This window comes from Hemicordylus capensis, chromosome 12, assembly GCF_027244095.1.
Source record: "Hemicordylus capensis ecotype Gifberg chromosome 12, rHemCap1.1.pri, whole genome shotgun sequence".
In the NCBI taxonomy this organism is placed as follows: Eukaryota; Metazoa; Chordata; class Lepidosauria; order Squamata; family Cordylidae; genus Hemicordylus; species Hemicordylus capensis.
This window is the reverse complement of record NC_069668.1, coordinates 21570793-21585947: the sequence shown is the minus strand read 5'-3', so window position 1 is coordinate 21585947 and position 15155 is coordinate 21570793. Positions and strand designations below refer to the sequence as shown.

The 15155-nt window shown below is 51.5% G+C and overlaps 1 protein-coding gene across 9 annotated transcripts in view; it reads left to right on the top strand.

Annotated features, from left to right (window-relative positions):
* Positions 1 to 14067, top strand: part of LOC128335929 (nuclear receptor corepressor 1-like) — a 109754-nt gene extending 95687 nt beyond the window's left edge. For all 9 annotated transcript variants that reach the window (XM_053274860.1, XM_053274859.1, XM_053274857.1 and 6 more), the window contains 4 exons: positions 664 to 717; positions 2212 to 2421; positions 3776 to 3958; positions 11486 to 14067. In XM_053274860.1, the coding sequence (XP_053130835.1) occupies positions 664 to 717; positions 2212 to 2421; positions 3776 to 3958; positions 11486 to 11673 (635 nt within the window). In that variant the 3' untranslated portion in view covers positions 11674 to 14067. The remainder of the gene's footprint in view (positions 1 to 663; positions 718 to 2211; positions 2422 to 3775; positions 3959 to 11485) is intronic.
* Positions 14068 to 15155: the final 1088 nt, after the last annotated feature.

The following is a 15155-nucleotide window of genomic DNA, read 5'->3' as shown; positions in this document are numbered from 1 at the left end:
GCCCAAAGAATCGGTGCATGCTGCACTGGGTAGGGCAGTTTTCTCTCCTACCCCGTTCCAAAGCTGGGAGCGGAATCTGGGACGGGCATGCTCAGCCTGCCCATCAGAGGCTTAACAAACAGCCAGTCCCCACCCACCTTGTTTTTAACCCTCGCATGCTGAGCAAGCGGGAGGGCCTGCAGCTCCCAAACCCGGGTCCGATGCATCTCCTCCCCAGGTTTTGACCGTGGGAACAAGCCTCCTTTCTTCTCTGAATGTAAGAGAAAGCATAGGAACATAGGCAGATGTCATATACTGAGTCAGACCCTTGGTCCATCTAGCTTAGTATTGTTGACCCAGACTGTCAGCGGCTTCTCCCCGGTTGTAGGCAGGAGTCTCTTCCAGCCCTCTCTTGGAGATGCTGCCAGGGAGGGAACTTGGAACTTACTTTCTCTTCCCAGAGCAGCAGCATCCCCTAAGGGGAATATCTTGCAGTGTTCACATGTCGTCTCCCATTCAAATGCAAGCCAGGGCAGACCTTGCTTAGCCAAGAGGACAATTCATGTGTACTACCCCAAGACCAAAAGTATTGCTCCCAGAACTGTGCTCTCTTGATCCTCTGCTTCAATTCTCTGAGACTGATAAGAATGTGCCTGTCGTCGTCGTCTTCTTTTTGGTTCACAGCTGCTGCTCAGCCGGGGACAGAAATATTCAATTTGCCAGCGGTCACTACCTCCGGTAAGTTTTCGGAAGCAGCCTCGTGAGAAGGAGCGTCGCCATCTCTCTCTTCCAAGAGCGTCAGGCTAGCAGTGGGGAGGACCAGTGCCGACTGCCACAGAGCTTCCTTGGGAGTGAGAAGAGCTGGGGGTTGGGATGTTGTGTTTAAATTTGGGGAACCTTTGCACCCAAATACACTGTGGGGGAAACACACAGCTGGAACAAAGCCCAGGTCTTTCCCTGCAAGTGATTAGATATTGACGTTCATGCCTTTCAAAACTGGAATGGGAAGTAATCCTGGGAGTCCAGGCCCAGCCGTGGTGCTTGGTAGACTATTGTGGTATCACCCACAGGCCTGTTTGTTTTTGGCCGAGCATCTCACAAGGGCGAGGAGTACAGAAGGGGAGAACATAGAAAGGGGGCTGGCTTCTCCTTGTCCCCAAAGAGCTCAAATGCAAAGGTAGATCTTCCTTACAAACCTAAAGCAGCTGCAGAAAAGTCTTATGTTTAGGGACAACACAGGAAGCTGCTTCTTGCTGAGTCAGACCCTTGGTCCCTCTAGCTCAGGATTGTCTGCACTGACTGGCAGTGGCAATCCAGGGTTTCAGGCAGGAGTCTCTCGCAACCCTGCCCAGAGATGCTTCCAAGGATTGAACCTGGAACCTTCTGGATGCAAAGCAGATGATCAGTCAATCAGTCATCTTTATTACGGTCCAAGATCAGCATAAGACAGGCACGAGTCATAATAATAAAAGCAAGTTCTGGAACAGTAAAACTACTACTTTAAAATTGCTACTCTGATACTATAAGATTATATTATAATGCTATAAAACTGCTACACCTTAGAAAAGAGGGCAGCTGTGAAATCATTAAAACCTTTTATAAACAGCTATATCCAAATGCCAACCATAGCAGACCCTGCTAAGCAGTATTCCCTCTTACAGGGAATCCCAGACGTTTTTGACTACCACTCCCAGAATTCCCAGCCAAAGGCCATTGCAGCTGGGCATGCTGGGAGTTGTAGTTGACAGCATCGCGAATTCCCCATTCAAGGGAAGGCAGCTGCTTGCTGAGCAACGGGGACAATTCATGCTTGCTACAAGACCAGCTCCCTTCCCCAGTTGTCCATGGGCCTTGTCATTCCTCGTGGAAGGGTTCCCTGAATTCTGAAAGCTTGAATCTGGATTCCTAGCAGGAGGCCTCATAAACTGTGTCTGCCTGGCTGGCCCATGTGTGAGAAGCTCCTGCACTTCCATTTTTTGGTCTTCCCTGCACACGCCGCCTGCCTCCTCCCGGAACGATCGGCACCACCCTGATGCCTGGTCACCCACATGTCTGGCAAGACTCTTCAGCTGTTCTCAGGGTTTGCTGACTTGGTGCCTGGCCTCAATGTACTCACCTGTTGGTATGCTTGCTCTCTCCCCTCCCCTCCCCTCCCCTGATCACCTCTCCCTGGCCCACCTGTTTCTCCTTCGTCGTCTCCTCCTCCTCCCACCCTCCCTTCCTCCCTCGCAGGTGCAGTCAGTGTGCGAGGCCATTCCTTTGCCGATCCTGCCAGCAACCTGGGCCTGGAGGACATCATCCGCAAGGCACTGATGGGCAACTTTGACGATAAAGGGGAAGACCATGGCATGGTCATGAGCTTAGCACCCGGCGGCCCCAATGCAGCACTACCAGCGAGCGGCGAGGCCCAGAGGGAAGAGGCGAACCCCTCCCCCAATCCAGGTGAGACGTCACAGCTCTCGGCTTCTGGGGTGGGGAGCAGGTAGATGACAGGTTTCAAATCATGTACACCGCCAGTTCTTTGCAGCAGGATCTGGCTTTGCTGTGCGTCAGCTTGCACAATACTGGGTCAGTCCGCCTCCTACGCTTTCCCACATGGGCTGATTTGCCTTTTTTAAAAGAACTGTTAAACATTGAGGAGTTTCTACATTCATTTCTGCCCTTATACATTCACCTATTCCCTTGTTTTTAAAGAAGAAAAGTGCAACCATCTGAAGCAGCTGCCAAAGTGCTCCAGACAAGATTTGTAGGGAGAGTAGGGTGTTGGCAGCACTGGTGCTAATCAATCAGTGCCTTCCACTGCCAGCTTTTTACCAGTTCCTCCTAGAGTCCTCTAAAAACTGAACTGGGAAAGGTACGTTTGGACTGAACTCAGGGAGGGTTTTTCAGAACCCTCACCAGGGCAAAAACATGGCCTCTCGTCTTCACTTTTAATCTCTTTTAATCTTTGTATCCCGCCCTGTTCCAAGGGCTTGAGGTGTGTTACAGTATTGTACAAGAGAAAGAAAAAATCTCTCTGTTCTGAAGGTTCTCAAATGCCACTTGTTCCTCCTCCCACAAACGTCGTATTAAAACTGTGCTCCTAGGCCTTTCTAAGAAAATTGAATTTTCCCATCCGCATCACCCCTAAGCAGGCTACTCCTTTTGTATCAGGCTAAACTTAGGCAGATTCATCGTTTTCCAGACAGACCCCAGGGCTGGAAGCCCCCTGGCAGACTCTGAACCCGTATCTTGTCTGGCGGGCACAGAGCCCTGAGGTAGTGGAGGAATCCGGTTCGAATGCACACGTGTCTGATCGCTCTCTCTCTCGCTCTCTCTATTTCTATCTATCTATCTCTCCCTCTCTATCATATTTATATACCGCCTGGTATACATCTCTAGGTGGTGTACACAATCCCTATTACAATATGAAAACCAAACAAAATGTGATCACAGAATACAAACTCTTGGAGTGAAGCAAAACAATTCCACAGGATGAAACCAATGCAATGGTTGGAATTAATTTTAATGAAAAAGCCTGATTGACTTATTAATTAAAAGCCTGAGAAGACAGGTGTGTCTTTAGGGCCCTTTAAAAGAAAGAAAGAAAGAAAGAAAAAGAAAGAAAAAGAAATCGGAGACAGAGAAGCTCTTCTTTCGAAAGGGGGGTGCATTCCGGAGCCAGTTTTCTCTCTTGAAGAGAGCCAGGGCAGCCGGTGTGTGGAAGCCCAGAGCCTGCTGCTGAGGGTCCACAGAGGGGCTCTGGACGGAGGTGCCGCTGCTGGGCCGTGTGGCCTGACTCTGCTTCTCTTTCCAGGAGGGGGCATGGGCAAGCAGAAATTGATGGGCAAATCTGGCAGCCGGAAGTCCAAGTCGCCGATCCCAGGGCAGAGCTACCTGGGTACCGAGCGGCCTTCCTCCGTCTCATCGGTGCATTCGGAAGGAGACTACCACAGGCAGACGCCGGTATGGTCGTGGGAAGACAGGCCCTCCTCGACAGGTGAGCAGAGGAGCGACAGACCGGTCCAGATTCCCCACGTGGAGTCTTCCGGTGTGGCGTTGTGGTTAGGCTGAGAGTCAGTGACTAACCTGGGAGACCCAGGTTCAAATCCTGCTCAGCCATGGAGCTTATTGGGTGACTCCCCCCCTTTGCTCAGAAAGGTCCACCCTGGTTTACATTTGAATGGGTCACATGTGAGCATTGTAGGACATTCCCTTAGGGGGTGGGGCCGTTCTGGGAAGAGTACCTTCCTGCTTGCATGTGTGCAGAAGATTCCAAGTTCCCTCCAAGGCAGCAACTCCAAGATAGGGCTGGGAGAGGCTCCTGGCTGCAACTTTGGAGAAGCTGCTGCCAGTCTGTGAAGACAATACTGAGCTAGATAGACCAAGGGTCTGACTTGGTAGAAGGCAGCTTCCTATATTATTGCTATCTTTGATTCTTTTACATGTGTATTAATTAACTGATGACCACAGTTGATAGTTAATAGTGGTTAGAGTGCTGGACTAGGACTGGGGAGACCCGAGTTCAAATCCCCATTTAGCCAGGAGACTTGCTGGGTGACTCTGGGCCAGTCGCTTCTTCTCTCTCAGCCTAACCTACTTCACAGGGTTGTTGTGAGGAGAAACTTAAGTATGTAGTACACCACTCTGGGTCCTTGGAGGAAGAGCGGGATATAAATGTAAACAATAACAACATATAATAACAAGTGAATTTCGGCCCGTTGAATAACGGGCGCTAGTAACAGCGTTCCTGCCCCCCCCCCGCCGCCATTTCCCCTCCCTCTGCTGACCGGCCGCCCGCCCTCCCAGCTGCTTTGTGATCCAGCCCCCCCCCCACGTTTAAGGGCCAAATCGGCCCAGGCACTTCCCCCCGCGGCTTCTGCCGCCGATTGATCACCCGCCCTCCCAGCTGCCGAGACCTCCTTACCCATAGCCCCGGTCCACGTCCTTCGCTTGATCGCATTTTCAGTTTACAGAAGGAGAGAGGAGCTCGCATGCAGAGCTCCTATCTCTTTAAAGTCTCTTCCCGAAGTGGCGCTTTGGGCGCCAAGGACGCCTATTGCGTCCATAGCGCCAGTTAGGGAAGAGGCTTTAAAGAGAGAGGAGCTCTGCATGCGAGCTCCTTTCTCCTTCTGTAAATAGATAATGCGATCAAGCGAAGGACGTGGTCCGGGGCTATGGGTAAGGAGGTCTCGGCAGCTGGGAGGGCGGGAGGTTGGCGGCGGAAGCCGCGGGGGCAAGTGCCTGGGCTGATTTGGCCCTTAATCGGGGGGGGGGGAGGGTTGGGATCAAAAAACAGCTGGGAGGGCGGGGCCGCGGGGGCAGATACATGGGCTGATTTGGCCCTTAATCTTAGCCAACATGGCCGCCCATGTCTGGGCAGCCGTATCTTTTTCGGCAGTTCTGAGCATGCGCTCCGCGCATGCTCAAAACTGCCAAAAAAGACACGGGCAGCACGGGCGCACACTCTAGGGAATTATTATAGAGGATAATTACAAAGTGAAAAGCCTGAGAATCATCTTTTTCTCGGTTGGTGCTGTCAAGGCATCTCATGAAGATGGGTTATCCCTGTCACGTGCTCCTAGGCAGGACTATGCAAATTAGTTTAGAAAGGCAGTCCTATATAGCTCTGACGGGGATAACCCCGCCCCAGTTCTTCTAGTCCTGTTGCTCCTGGCAGGCTGTGTTCCTCGGCTCGTCCAGTTCAGGCCTGTATTGCTTCTGCTCCTTACTTTTTCCCCGTGGTTCCTATTGTTTCGTGTACTTTCTCTCTCCAGATATATATTTAAAAAAAAAAAAGCCCCGTCAGTACTTTTCAGCGCCTTTCACTCCAACCTTGGTTTGTTGGCCCCCCCGGTTAGCCCCTTCCCCTCCCCCCCCTCCTTTGTCAATTAGATTTTTATGGGAGATCCCTCCAGGGGCTCAGAAAGTAGGAGGAGGTTATTGCATGTGCTAGTGCCCGCTGGGCGTCGTCTGAGCGTTTCCCGGGGCACACTAGAAAACTTGGCGATCCAGCACCCCAACCCAGCCCAATCGCCACAGTTCAGTGCACAATTGTCCTCCCTGCCCCGGCCCCGGCTGACTCTGTTCTGTCCGGGCAGGCAGTGGGAGCGTTCCTGCGTTCGATCGCCCCTTCGGGAGGCGAGTCCTCAGGAAGAACGGAGGCCGGAGAGAGCTTAAATCGCCCGAGGCGCTTTACACGTAGTGCGGCCCTCGCAGGCGACTTTAATCTAGTTGAGCCTACGTTCGGCGCATTAAACGAGGGCATCAGGGCGGGAAGGGTTAGGCCGATCCCCAACCCCCCCACACACAAGCAGAGATCCGGGCCTTGTGCTCTCTACCTAAAATGGCCGCCTCCACTAGCGACGCTCTACAGCCACTAGATGGCGCCGCACCAGAAATGGCGGGAATGGCTTCGGCTGCTCCCTCTACATCCTCAGCTAGTATTACAGCGAGAGTGCCCCGATCGGAGGGGCGGGAGGGTTCCCCCCTATCGGAATCTGTAGCTAATCTGCCAATGCCTTCCCAAATGCCCACGGAATGGCAAAATTGGTTTAAATCAACAATGAAAGAGTCCCTGGGTCTGCTGAGGGATCATAACAAGCGTAAACGCTCTAAGAGGCCCACAAAATCATCTTCCTCTTCTGATGAGGAATCTTCCTCCTCCTCCTCTTCCTCCTCTCGCTCCCCTAGGAGGTCCAAGCGCAGAAGGAAACACACAAAGAGGCATAAAAAGACTGCTAAGGCCATTACCTCAGTACACTCATTGAGGGATCTGGGCAAGAATCTAGGGACCCCACGGCAAATGACATCCGCCCAGTAGGAAACAAAGCTCCACATATTCCACCCCCCCTTCTGGAGGAGGAGGCGGAAGACACCACAGCTGATATCAGGGGAGCTGATATGGCCTGCGAGGGTGACCAGGGACTAGAGAGAGATGAGGGAGACTGGTCAGGGGCAGAGGAGATCGAGCAAGCACAAACCTCCCAACGCCTTTTCTCCCCGGAAGATTTTAACCCCCTCATGACCAAGGTGTTAACTACCATTGGTCTACAGGCTAAGCCCACGCCTGAACCAGGCCAAAATCCCAAAGGCGATCTGGTCTTTCCGAAGCCACAGCCTCGAGAGCTTCCCTTACCCATGCCCACCTATATTTCAGAAGTTATCAAGTCGGAATGGGCGGCGCCGAGTGTCCCGAAAAAAGCTTCCACTTCTTCCACTAGATTCTACATGTTCCAACAAGAACCTACCACAATTCTCCAAACGCCGATCACCGCTGCTCCTATTTCACAACTAAGCAGCGGATCCCTGGTACCGAGAGATGGGGAAGGGTTCCTCAAAGAACCATCTGATAAGAAGGCGGAGTTCTCGTTCCGACGGGTTCACGACAACGCCTCACTGGCTACACGATCAGCCGCAGTGGCCTCCATGACGGCCAGGGCCAGTCTTCTGTGGATCAACGACCTCATCGACGAGACTCCACCGGAATCTACTTGCCTAAGACAGCAGCTGTTGAAACTACAGCGAGCACAGGCACTCATCGCCGATACTTCCCTCGACACTATACGTTACTCGACAAGATCCTCGGCAGCTTCAGTGGTCGGTAGAAGGCATCTCTGGCTGAAGGCGTGGCAAGCAGACTCCGTATCCAAGAACAACCTATGTGCTCTGCCTTACGAGGGGTCCAAGCTCTTCGGTGATTCAGCCCTAGAGAACTTACTAGTCGAATTGAAAGATAAAAAGAAAACCATGCCTTCGGCCCCCAGGAAACCCGATAAACCAGCTTTCAGAAGAAGCTACCAACAGCCTTTTCGTTCCTTTCGCCCCGCCTTTAGGGGCAGAGACAGAGACTTCCGCAGCTCCAGATCCTCCTGGCCCCGCCAGCGATTCACCAGCAGGAACCCCAGCTTCCGCAACCCCGGCAGCCAGGGGAAACCTCAGGCAAAGAATCAGTTCTGACACAGGCTTCCTCAGCCTGGGGGGTCGCCTATCCAACTTCCTCCCAACATGGCTACGCGATATATCGGATGCATGGGCTCTGGAGGTCATTCGTTTCGGTTACAGGATCGAGCTGGGCTCCTCCCCTCGTCCACGATTTCTCTCTACTCCCCGCTCTCACTCCGCTTCAAAGCACGCGGAAATGTCCACAGCTATCCTACACCTGCGAGACATCGGAGCCATAGAGCTTGTTCCCAGGGGGCAGCAGGGGAGAGGAGTCTACTCTATCCTGTTTACGGTACCCAAAAAGGACGGGTCCCGCAGAGCGGTTCTAGACCTAAAATATTTGAACTCCTTCGTCAGAACACGCAAGTTTCGCATGGAGTCCCTCTGCTCCATTTTAGAATCTCTGCAGCAAGGAGACTTTCTGTCCTCAATAGATTTACGGGAGGCCTATCTGCACATCCCCATACATCCCGACAGCAGGCCGCTACTCCGCTTCAAATATGCAGGGCTGGACTATCAATTCAAGGCCCTCCCCTTCGGCCTCGCCTCTGCACCCAGGACGTTCACCAAGATCCTCGCCCCGGTCCTCGCTCTGCTTCGTATTCAGGGGGTACACATAGTGGGGTACCTCGACGATCTACTCCTAAAATCGGAGTCCTGGGATTCAGCAGTAAGGGATCTGGAAAGGACCATGACAACACTGAATCAACACGGTTTCCTAATCAACATAGAAAAGATTCACCTCTCCCCGACGCAGAGAATTCGCCACCTCGGGGTAATAATCGACACTCTATCGTGCAAGGTCTTCCTCCCGGAAGACAGAGCCCAGGTGCTTACATCAGAAACAAAGGAGGTCCTGGCGAGGCTGAAGTCGCCTCTACTGTCCTTGGCTCGACTCCTGGGGCTAATGGTGTCAACGCTGGAAGCGGTCCCGTGGGCAAGGCTACACCTTCGGGTCCTCCAATGGTACCTCCTGAAATTCCAAGCGTACATAACCATGAGGTGCAACATCCTAGTCATTCCGCTTCCGCAGGTGAAAATGTCCCTGACCTGGTGGACCAGGTCTTGGAATCTCCAAACAGGCAAGTGCTTCCTCGAACTTCCGAAACTCATTATCACAACAGACACAAGCAACAGAGGCTGGGGGGCACACTTCCTACAACACTCAGTCCAAGGACGATGGGAGAGCCTAGAAAGATCCCATTCTATAAACTGGCTTGAGCTGAGAGCCATCCATCTGGCCCTCTTACATTTCCAACCCCTGGTTGAGGGGAAGGATGTCCTAGTGAAAACGGACAACACCACAGCCAAGGCACACGTAAACAGACAGGGAGGAACTCGATCGTGTTCTCTGTTCCAGGAATCAGTCCTCCTCCTATCTTGGGCCGAGAAGCACCTCAATTCCATCACAGTTCACCATGTCAAGGGAGATCTGAATTCAGTCGCGGATTGGTTGAGCAGGGAGGACCTCCTCCCGGGGGAGTGGTCCCTCAACACGGAAGTGTTCGATCAGTTGGCGTATAAGTGGGGGCGGCCACAAGCAGACTTGTTCGCCACTCCCCTCAACGCAAAGACAGAGATATTCATCACCAGGTTCCACTGTCGTGCAGCATGGGGAACGGATGCCCTGTCTTGCAGATGGCCCCAGGGTCTCCTGTACGCCTTCCCCCCGATACCACTTCTGACCAGAGTACTCCGCAGGATACGGAATCTGAGAGCAGAGGTCGTCATGGTGGCCCCGTTCTGGCCCAGACGTCACTGGTTCACGGACCTCGTAGGCATGGCAATAGACCAGCCTTGGCACCTCACCGCGAGACCAGACCTCCTTCTCCAGGGGCCAGTTCACCATCCCAATCCGGGCTGGTTTCAACTAGCCGCCTGGAGACTGAGCGGATCCGATTGCGAGCGCAGGGACTTCCTCCCAAAGTGACTGAAACCATCCTGACTTCTAGGAAAAATTCCACTAATCGAATCTACCAGTATACATGGAGGATGTTTCTGCGTTGGCTCCACAGGAAAAAACTCCCTAGTGACGAGGCGACGCCACTACATCTCCTACAATTCCTCCAGGATGGGCTTGATAAAGGACTGAAGCCCAACACCCTCAAGAGGCAAGCTGCCGCATTATTGCCAGTGTTGAAGGGGAAGGCTAACTCACAGTATCGTTCTCTCCTAAAAAGGTTTCTCAGGGGGGCCACCCTATTGTCTCCCCCAGTTATACATCGTTTCCCTTCATGGGATCTGAATTTGGTGCTTCAAGCATTACAAGGCCCTCCTTTCGAACCGATCTGTACCATACCACTACGCCTCCTGTTTCAGAAGTTGGCTTTCCTGGTGGCACTCACCTCTGCTAGAAGAGTTTCAGAGCTTAGAGTGCTCTCAGTCCACAAGTCGTTCTGCGTCTTCTCTGAGGACTCGGTCAGGCTGATCCCGGACCCCTTCTTCCAACCAAAGGTGGTATCTCATTTCCATGCATCACAAGACATCTTTCTTCCTTCCTTCTGCCCGCATCCGAAGCACCCCAGAGAGAAACTGTGGCACAAGCTGGATTTACGTAGATGCTTGAGATGCTACATAAAACACATGGCCAGTTTCCGTAAGACCAAATCTATGTTTGTCTCTTACCTGCCCACCTCTATGGGAGAGGCGGTATCTGCAAGAACTATTGCTAAATGGATTAGAGCATGCATTACCTTAGCTTATGAGACATAAAAGGTCCCTCCTCCGGCCAATATTTGGGCACACTCCACCAGGTCGGCAGCTGCCTCGGCCGCCTTCTCCACTAACGCTTCAGTACAGGAGATTTGTAAGGCAGCGGTATGAAAAAATCCATCCACCTTTATAAAACATTATAAACTGGACACATACGCCGCTGCCCAAGCGGCATTCGGTAGGATAGCACTCCAGAGGGTTCTTCCCCAGGAATGAGCAGCGTTATCCCTCCCTGACTTGGGAAGTTTGCTTTGGTAAGTCCCATCTTCATGAGATGCCTTGACAGCACCAACCGAGAATGAAGCATTGGTTACTCACCGTGAAGGCTTCTTCTGGTTGCTGCTGTCAAGGCATCTCAGCCCACCCTTGTGGCTCGCTGTCCTCTCTAGGGGAAGAACCCTCCTGGGACCAGGTAATACACCCACACACATATCTGTTCCTTGCAGGGCGTATGCATCCGATTCTGTGTCATAGGGACATGTCTGTATGTTTCCTCTCTCTTGTATTATTCTCTTCATAATTTCCCTTACTTCTGGTTCGCTCGGCCTAGAAGAACTGGGGCGGGGTTATCCCCGTCAGAGCTATATAGGACTGCCTTTCTAAACTAATTTGCATAGTCCTGCCTAGGAGCACGTGACGAGGATAACCCATCATGAGATGCCTTGACAGCAACAACCAGAAGAAGCCCTCACGGTGAGTAACCAATGCTTCATTTTGTGTGTTCCTGTGTATCTGATGTAACTTGAAAACATTTGTTCCTTTAAAAAAGGGGGGGTGGGGTTTTTAAAAATCAAAGTAAGGTGGGTTTTTTAAAAAGGGATATTGGAAAGAGGCCCTTCTGACGAGCCTGACCCCATTCTGTGCCCCTCAGGGTCCACGCAGTTCCCGTACAACCCCCTGACGATGCGCATGCTGAGCAGTACCCCTCCCACGTCGATCACCTGTGCCCCGCCAGCCGTCAGCCAGGCCTCCTCTCACCAGTCCAGCCGAATATGGGAACGAGAGCCCGCCCCTCTGCTCTCGGCGCAGTACGAGACTCTTTCGGACAGCGACGAGTGAACTGGGGGAAGAGAGAGGAGGACCTTTTTAGAAAACGAAACAGAAAAAAATCCGTTCATTTTTGTGGGGTGGAAAGAATGGTGTGTGTGTTTTTTAAAAATAACATGTGCCCTCAGACTTTACAAGTGAGCAGGGGCCATGGAAGATGAAGAAGCAAAGAGGAATCTGTGTGCGGAGTGATCCCCGTCGGAAGATTCCTCCCCTTCCCGCGCCAGCCACAAGCGGAAGGCCCAGCGGCCTGAAAATAAATATGTAAAGAGTTTTTTTAAAAAAAGAGGACATATTCCTGAGCGACATCTTATTTGTAAAGAGAACCATAACATAATGTCTTTTTTTAAAAAACCATTCTTCTGTAAATAGAGTAACTTTTTTCTGCTGTGTTCCCTGCCCCCTGCTAGGGTGTCTGGTGTACTTGTGTTCAAATCATTGCATACTTTTGAGGGGGGTCATTTTATATTATTATTTTTTAAAAGAAGCATTTTCTCAAGTGCAGAACATTCATCCTTTCAGCACAACCCGCCCAGGATGCATCTCCCACACATGCGCCCATTGAAACACATGGGGAGAGCATTCTCGTGGGTGCATGCGCGGAGGAGGGCGGGCGCTGTGCACAGGGCATGCTTGCCTGATCTGTGCATCTCAGAGGCGGTGCTGTTCTCTTCCATCTAACTCTAGGCACGTTTTCTTTTTCCCTTCTGTGGTTGCTCAAGACCTTGTGGAACTTTTTTTTTTTTTTAACTGACCCCTTAATGAATCCTGTACATTTTTAAACCATCTCTGGTCTGCTGGGGGTAATGGGATCTTTCTTTTGTGTTTTTTTTTGGGGGGGGGGATGATTCTGCCACACTGTAAACCTGTTTTTCCATACAGTCAGCTACATTCAGCAACACTGTGAAAATAATAGTGCATGGGTACATAATGGTGAAATTTCGCCTGCTCTCTCTCTCTCTCTCTCTCTCAAACACACACACACCTGTGTGCGTAGCGATGTGGAAAACGAGCAGTTTTTGCTCTCGCACATTGAGCTGTTTCCAAGGTGTCCCAGCCAAGTATCTTCCTTCTGCATTGTCAGCTGCTGTTTTGAAAAGAGTTTTTCTCTTCAGCAGGTCATAGCAAAATTGTTTCCCTGAACCGTGAGGATTCGCGCGAACTTCAAAATGCGATTGTCCTACTGAATATCAGTTTTTTCTCTCACTAGTTTGTACACCTTATCACAGAAGGCTGCCCTGTCTGCTCTGCCCTCCCTGCAGCTGAACTGAAAATGGTGCGTTCTGCTCGCACTTACCCAAACATTTCCTTGGTTTTGGTTTCTTTTTTTAAACCCTTATGGAGTGGACACCGGTACGACTCACGGACCCTTTTAAAATGACACCGGAAAGGATTGGATGCTGCTGTTCTGGATTAGTCTCTGAGAGATCTGCACTTGAGGGTGAGAGGGAAACCAAGCCAGAGGAACTTCTTTCATATGCTGTTGCCTGGGGCATTGGAAGCGAGGGCAGCCACTGGATTTGCTTTCAGGAGGTGCAGCCCCTCCTCCATCTTTTAGGAAGCGCTCAAGCTCCGCCTCTTACCCGTGTCTGTCTGCTAGTGGTGCTAGCATTGTAGAGTAACTTCTGGGCTGACCATGAGAAGTACAGAAACTGCATCTGCTCCAAACGTCCTTTCTACCCCTTGTGAAAAGGAAACAGCTCCTCGCGGGCCAGCCTCACAGTGGGCCCTGCCTCTACGCAGAACTCTCTTCACTAGCTGCACTGACCAGGTCTCAAAACGCATGACAAGTGTTTGCTGCCCACACTCCGAAACGAGCCAGCGAGCCTCGGACATCCAGTTCGGACCTGTTTGGCCTTAGTGGTGGACTTTTTATTTTTTTATGAGACAGCTTTCCCTGGCCTAAGCTGGGTGGTGGCTGGCTCACTGTACTAACATCAAGTGTCACTTGGAGAAAGTGCAGCCTGAACCTTTGTCCTGGCTTCGTTGGTCTTGGCCCTGGCTTCGTTGTCGAGAGACCTCAGTAAAACTTTGAAACAAAGATGTGTAGTGAAGAGCAACAGAGTTCTGCTCCAAGTGAGCTGTCTGCACAAGATATAAATTCATTTGCCGTTTCTGCTGCCAAACCTATTCTTGCCCGGCCCCCATGGATGTTACTGCTCAGTGGATGCAATTCTGGTTATTGTAAATGTTCAGGGTTGGTGTTTTTGTTTTTTAATCCCTAATGCTGCACTCAGAGCCAAAGTGGAGATTTGTGAGAAATTCCGATAGGAAAAGGGGAAAGTCATGGCTTATTCTCATGCGGAAAGGTATGTTAATCATTGTATCTGAAATAACTGTATGTGGTTTGGGTGGGTTTTTTTCTTTCTTTCTAAACTGCTTTCTGATAAAATGCATTTCAGCTTGGTCTGTTCAGCCATTCTCCTATGCAGGTCTTGAGGCCGAGGGGAAGCTACGGAAACCCCCGGGCGCCATTCAACCTTTGTATTTTGTTCACACCCATGTTTCAAGTAAGACGGTGACTCCTTCCCTTCAGACCAACCAAAATAAAAAGGGGATCAGTGCTCCGAAGACCCTTGCTGTCTGTCTTATTTCCTACCGGCAGAAACCGAGAAGAGGGGGGCGAGGCAGAAGAGGGGAGGATGCCCTAGTGGGTGAGCACGTGCCATTGCCACCTTGCTTCTCTTGGCTTCGGACCCTGGGCCGCTCCGGAGAGTTCTGGCTGCAGGAGGAAGGAAGAAGAAGCAGCACACCCACTAAGCAGCTGCCATGCCTGACCTTGGTAGGAAAGTACCCTGAGCAGGAGAGAGCACCTGGCTGTCTTGGGAAGCAGGTAAGAGGATATGAACAAGACTAGAAAAAAGGGGGTCCTTGGCAGTGTTTCCTGTAAGAGGGATTCCCAGATGATGTTGACTACAACTCCCAGAATACCAAGCTGCAATGGTCTTTGGCTGGGGATTATGGGAGTTGCAGTCAACATCTGGGAATTCTTCTGACACTGGTCCCAGTATGTGGTCTAAGGGCACCCGATGCAGCCCCTTGCTGAAGCTAAGCCGGTCTTGCTGTAGTCGGTGCCTGGACAGGGGACCCACATGTGCCAGCTCTGGGGATGGGGCTATGGTGCAATGGGAGAGCATCTGTCTAGTTGCATGCAGGAGGTCCCAGCAGGGCTGGCAGAGACTCCTGCCTGAAACCTTGGAGGAGCCGCTGCCAGTCAGGGTGGACAGTACTGAGTTAGAAGGACCAAGAGCCTGACTTGGTATGAGGCAGATTCCTAAATGTTTAAGAAGTGGTGTAAAATGCTCCTTAGTGGGTAGGAACATAGGAAACTGAGTCAGACCATTGGTCCATCTCGCTCAATATTGTCTGTACAGACTGGCAGCAGCTTCTCCAAGGTTGCAGGCAGGAATCTCTCCCAGTCCTCTCTTGAAGATGCTGCCAGGGAGGGAACTGAGAACCTAGATGCTCTTCCTAGAAAGGCTCCATCATCCCCT